General features: G+C 53.0%; 1 protein-coding gene across 25 annotated transcripts in view; it reads right to left on the bottom strand.

Moving 5' to 3' along the window:
- Nucleotides 1-588: 588 nt before the first annotated feature.
- SUGP2 (SURP and G-patch domain containing 2) overlaps nucleotides 589-6,000 on the bottom strand; it is a 44,360-nt gene continuing 38,948 nt past the window's right edge. For 4 of the 25 annotated variants that reach the window (XR_002518924.2, XM_017952319.3, XM_017952316.2 and 1 more), the window contains 3 exons: nucleotides 4,832-4,968; nucleotides 4,052-4,172; nucleotides 2,823-3,429 (listed from right to left, as the gene is read on the bottom strand). Coding sequence is in view for 11 of the 25 variants with exons in the window: in XM_017952319.3 (XP_017807808.3) it covers nucleotides 4,052-4,172; nucleotides 4,832-4,968 (258 nt within the window). In the remaining 14 variants the exon portion in view is untranslated. Of the gene's footprint in view, nucleotides 3,430-4,051; nucleotides 4,969-6,000 lie in introns of those variants that run through there. The other 21 variants (XR_002518925.2, XR_640827.4, XR_002518928.2 and 18 more) reach the window with 14 other exon arrangements.

The raw sequence follows: 6,000 nt of genomic DNA, 5'->3' as shown, positions 1-6,000 counted from the left end.
AGGCGGAGGCCCCTGCAGATCCCCTGGGTGCTGGCTTGGTCCCTGCTGTGCCCTCTGCATGCCCCTCCTCACCTGGAGGGCCAAGGGGCTGTTGGCAGAGGAACCATGGGCAGGCTGGTAGCACCCAGGGACAGCAGGGAGTATGAAGATGACAGAGAGGCAGCTCCTCAGTCAGAGGGAGGCCCAGGCAGGCCACGGTTTTACTTTGTTAGCTGGAACTGCCGTCCCATCCAGCCCTGGGATGATGGGGCAAAGCCCTGTGGCCACAGGTGAGTCGTAGGCAGCAGGGGCATGGCTCCCACTTCCCTGATACCCCTCAAAGGCAGCTTCTGTATTCGGTGGTACCAATCACCCTCCCTCCGGTGCTTGGTCACTTCCTGCTCTCTGGCATCTTCCAGGCTTTCCTGGTGACAGTGACACAAGGTCCCTCAGGTGGGGCGAGCCAGTCAGGAGGGGCCTGAGGGAGGAGCACCATGCCGGCAGAGGGCACGTACTGGGAGGCAGCCGTCATCTGGTTCTACACTGCACTCCCATCTGCGTGCGCTGGTGACTGGTCTGATTTTAAAAACACAGCCATGGAGACCCTGGCACACTGCATTTCCTCTACATTTATTGCAACGGCTAAATGATTAACAACATTCACAACTTCTTAGATCTTAAAAAACAGAAACAAAAGAAAACTTCCATTTTGTAACATCACAAATGTCTTCTAGGCTTTATCAAGGACCAAAAACACTACAATTCTCTAAGTGATTTCCAGTGATGGAAACAAGCCAGAGACAGTAAGCACCCAGAGTGGCGAGAGAGCACTTCCAGATGCCTGTTGTCCTCTCGGGGGTGACCCTGGAACTAGAACGACAGAAAAGACACTGTGACTTTGACACGGCTGTGCCACCACACGTCACGCGCGACATGAGGATCCTGCAGAGTGGCCTCTGCAGAGAGCAAGGGCAGCCTCGATTAAGAGGGAGGGGCTGGGGGCACGGAGGGCCAGTGGCATCTCCTCTATCCCGGCCGGCCGGCAGCTGGCAGCACGCACCATGCTCTGCTGGCTCCCGACACCTTCACTGCCCCAGCGCTGAATCCACAGGAGAGGCGTCCTCTGAGAGTGTAGGGACTTTCTAGGTTCAAGGAGGTGTGCCCTCTGACCCCTGCCAAGGACTCACAGAACCATCTCAGCTCAAACTTGGAGGAGCGGCAGGAGGTGGGGGGTGGTCAGTGGCCACACACCACAAATTCCTAAAGCATTTAACTTTTTAGTAAAATGAAGTGGAAAAAGTCAAGAATTAACATGCTAGGACAAAGCACATGGAATGGTCAGGGCGATGCTGGAGAGAGCGAGCTTGATCCACGCTGTAGGTGTGTGTGCCTCGCTCGGGCCAGCGGGCCGAGCCCCGCTCGGAGCTCCATCCGTTCACCTGACCCACGGCCAACATGGAAGCTGTCGGAGGAGTCAGGAAAGGAGAAGGAGAAAGGAGAAGATGAACCCCCCGCACCTGTGGTTCCCCAAAACCAGCTCTACTCCAGGCCCCCACAGGCTGGTTCGTTCGAGGGTTGGGTAATAAACCCAAGCCCCATCCTCCATGCTGGCACCTCTACTGCCATAAAGATCTGCCAGTTGCCAAAGCTACAGAAGCCACTGGAAGCAAGCAGAGCCCCTGGGGGTGGTGGCACTGCAAGGTGACAGGGACCAGGCAGACAAGGAGCTCGGACCACAGCCTAGGAAGTCTGTGGCTTAAAGAAAGCCAGGATTTCTTTTCTTTTTTTTTTTTTTTTGAGACAGAGTCTCACTCTGCTGCCAGGCTGGAGTGAAGTGGCACAATCTCGGCTCACTGCAACCTCTGCCTCCCGGGTTCAAGTGATTCTCTTGCCTCAGCCTCCTGAGTAGCTGGGACTACAGGCACCTGCCACCACACCCAGCTAATTTTTTGCATTTTCAGTAGAGACGGGTTTCATCTATGCTGTGATGGTCTCATCTCTGACCTCGCGGATCCACCTGCCTAGGCCTCCCAAGCAAATTACAGGCGTGGAGCCAATCACAACAGCCTTTTTTTTGAGATGGAGTCTTGCTCTGTTGCCCAGACTGGAGTGCAGTGGCATGATCTCAGTTCACTGCAACCCCCACCTCCCAGGTTCAAGTGATTCTCTTGCCTCAGCCTCCTGAGTAGCTGGGATTACAGGTGCCTGCTACCATGCCTGGCTAATTTTTTTTTTTGTATTTTTAGTAGAGATGGGGTTTTACCATGTTGGCCAGGCTGGTCTCAAACTCCTGACCTCAGGTGATCCACCCGCCTCCGCCTCCCAAAAGTGCTGGGATTACAGGCTTGAGCCACTATGCCCAGCCCAAAGCCAGGATTTCTTTACAACCAATACAAGTGGCATTTCCCACTCAGTTCTGGGGCTGATGCCCTAGCCACTGCTGCGTCCCCTAATCCCGGGGTGTGAGGAGGATCCTAAGTTTTCCAGATTTTTGCCCATACTTAAAACTTTAATGCTTCTGCTTCACGAGGAAGAATGAGTGGAGAACTGAGTGGAGTTACACACAGCAGACTGCTGGGGAATCTGTAGAGTGGCAGCGATCACACGCCTGGAAATAGAGCAGCTGCAGAGCCCACCCCAGGGGGAGCCTGCCTCTCCTTACAAAGGCTGTAATAAGACAGCACTTGACGATGCTACACGTGCGAAAAGTGCAGAGTCTCAGAGAGTTTACAACCCCCATCCTTTTGTAACTGTAGTTTGCTTACACTGTGGATTCTAAAAAGACATGTAAATCTGGGGCCGATTTAATCTGTTTAGTGATTACTCCCCACCTGATAGAGCTATTCTGTACCGTTGCTAAAATTTTATTAAGTCTCTCAAGATGCACTGAAGAGATGAGACATCATGAATAACACATTCATCAACTCAAGTATGGCAACTGTTCAGAGAGCTTCAGAGCTTTGGTACCCGAGCGCAGACTTGGTAATTACCGATTTGTCTCCCCCGTATAAATTCTGGAGAACAACGAGAAAACACCATCTGTGATCGTTTCCACATCACGTTTGCTAACAGAGCACTTCTGGAGAGCAATGGCCAGTCCGACTGGAAAACCAGCCAGAGGAGCTGGTTCCTCAGCACTCACAGGCTGAGGTGCCTTTCGGGGGCAGCGCCACCTTCTGAAGGGGAACCAAGACAGATTTGGAGGGGACTTGCTGCTAAAAGCATGTGAACAGAGAGGAGAGGCAAAAGCACATTGAAAATGGTGCATGTTTTTTCTTTGAGAGAAAGAAAAGCCAGCGAAACCTCCGCCCCAGAGACTGCAGAGACGTTTGTTTTCATGTACACACCAAACCGTACTTGGGCACTGGCTCCAGGCCGATCCAGGGCAGGGATGATGTTTTAAGGGCAATTGCTGCTTCAAGGCTTATCTTTCTCATCAGTGGTTTTGATCTATTCAGGAAGAGAACGATTTTGTTCAAAACTGAGTTGGAAATTAGGTGAGAGGGACAACTAAAAAAAAAAAAAAGTAGAAAGATGAGGATATTTACAGGCCCAAGGCCCTGCAGAAGGAAAAGGATTTGAAGACCCTCACAAAGGGACACAGCTAACTGCCATCCTCTGTGGCGATGGCTGTCACAGTCGGCCTTCCACTTGCATGATGGCAAGGCCCTCTGGACTAAACAATCCGTTTGCTGGTCATGTTATGTGGTAGGTGGCCCTCATCTGTGAGAGAAAACTTGAGCAAGAGAAGAGACAGGCGTGGCCTATTTCCACGTGCACATCCACGGAGCCTGGCCTAGAGGCTTCGAGGGGCTCACAACCAGGGCACCAGGCAGGCCACGTGCAGCTGCCCTTGGCCAACATGAGGTTTGCTCCTTCAGCAAACCTGGAATGTAAGAATGGGGCATATCCGCATCCAGAGACCCTTTTGTTTCCCTCACAGAATTTTGTGATTTTTTTGTGTGTGGCATTTTTGGGGGAACAGGGAATATCAACTTTGTTGGGGGAATTTCTCTGCATACCAGCACGCCGGTGAGGGCGGAGGGCCTTATGCACTGTCCCGTAAACATACCTATTTGTTGGCCCGCTTGTGTCTGTACATCTGCATCATCCTCTGCCGGAACACATCGAATGTGTCTTCTTTGTGCTCCTGCCCGTCAGCACCCAACCCTTCCCCTTCTGAGGGGGTTCCCCTAAGGAGTGAAAAAGAGAGTCAGTTGTGCACCTGAGCCCAGGGCCTGGCATGCCAGGAACTGGGCATGGGCACAAACAGTCCATGAGATGCAGGTGTTTGGGACACACACTGAGACATCAAAGAGAGGGAAAATCAAGACACGACTCACAGTGGAAACAAGGAGTACTCACCCTCGAAGAAGAGCTGGCTTTTGAGGGGGTGCCCAGAGGGCCCTGGTTACCTTGGAATGCCTTACCCAGCAGGCACTAAGCTCAGTATTAAATGAAATGCCTGCTGGATGTTACGATTGGGGTTTAATAAACTTTGGGCCTGTGTTCGGGACCCTGGCTGGCCCGGCTATGGGTTCCCGGGAATGGGAAAGTGGTTCCAGGCCAAAACTACACAGAAATACCACTTAGCTTTTATGATGATAACAAATGAGGACAAAATGACCAGGGCCAACAAGCTGGTTAAAAAATCTACAGCAGGACAGAAAGGAGCCCTGTAAACACCTGCATATGTAAATGATCAGCTTCTCATCTGAAGATGCCTTTTGTTTAAAAAACAAAAATCAATTGCCAGCTGTAAGTCACCTTGGGCGTGAGGGAGCCAAGGTCAGGCTGCAGGTGGAAGGACTGAGGCCCCACCCACTCCCACCCCAGGCTGCCTGCTGCGTACACGCTGACCGGCTCCCGGATGCCCTTTCCGAGGGAGCCCAGGCCATGGCCCTCCTTCCAGCCCATCTTCTGCAGCATCTGGAAGCCCAGGTTCTTATCGGTCAGCTTCTGCTGGGCGAAGTCCAAGTCCTTGGGTTTCTGAGGAGAGAGGAGTCCAGACATGTGGGCCACAGGGAGGTGCCCGGATCAAGGGTCTGTCCTAGGCAGTGCCTGGAGCCCCTCACCCCCAAATGCTCTCCTGACTCTCCAGATGCTCAGGCTCAAGCTCCGGTCACTTTCCCAGTTATCTGCAACATCCCTGGGTGGGATGGAACTTCTAAGTCAGAGGTTACTGGCCTGAGGTCAGTCCTGCCTCTCAGCCACCACTATAACCCTGGTGCCAAGACTGTGAGGAAAACTGGGTAAGGGAATGTGCAGTCCCGGGGTCAAGGAGTCAGTAGGATGGCCCTCAGCGGAGCCCTGGATAAAGAAGGGTGGCCCTGTGACGACCACAGGAAGAGTGGGGGGCACCAGGGCATAGGCCTGGAGGCAGAATGGGGGCCAGACGGTGGGTGAGAACTGGCTGGCAGTACCCTCCCTGAACCACCCCAACATACCCCTCCCTCAGTGCTTCATTCAATCCCTGACTGCCTTGTCTGTCCTAGGGACTGAGTTCTACTTGGACACCGGAGTCTGTGTGAGATCTAGCTCAGAGCAGACCTCACTGAGAGCTAGTACAGCTGTGATTGGTCCTGTGGGTGGTGGGGAAGTGCAGCATTCTCTGGGCCACTGGATGGAGATCTGGGGACAGACAGGGCCCTGGGGCCTCTGGAGGAGGAGCCTGCAGGGATCTAGCAGAAGGAATTTCTATTCACTCATGAATATTCATGACACACTGCTGTGTGAGAGCCTAGCTGGGCAGTCCAAGACCTTGCCATGTATTCCTTGGCTCTTCACAAACTTGTGTGGGTGGGCTGGGTGCGGTGGCTCATGCCTTTAATCTCAGCACTTTGGAAGGCCAAGGTGGGTTGGATCACTTGAGGTCAGGAGTTTGAGACCAGCCTGGCCAACCTGGCAAAACCCTGTCTCTACTAAAATATAAAAATTAGCCAGGCGTGGTGGCGGGCATCTGTAATGCCAGCTATTTGGGAGGTGGAGGCACGAGAATCACTTGAACCTGGGAGGCGGAGG

The sequence above is a fragment of the Papio anubis genome, chromosome 20 (genome assembly GCF_008728515.1).
Source record: "Papio anubis isolate 15944 chromosome 20, Panubis1.0, whole genome shotgun sequence".
Classification (NCBI taxonomy): domain Eukaryota; kingdom Metazoa; phylum Chordata; class Mammalia; order Primates; family Cercopithecidae; genus Papio; species Papio anubis.
Note: the sequence above shows the minus strand (reverse complement) of the source record. Positions and strands in the feature narration are given on the sequence as shown.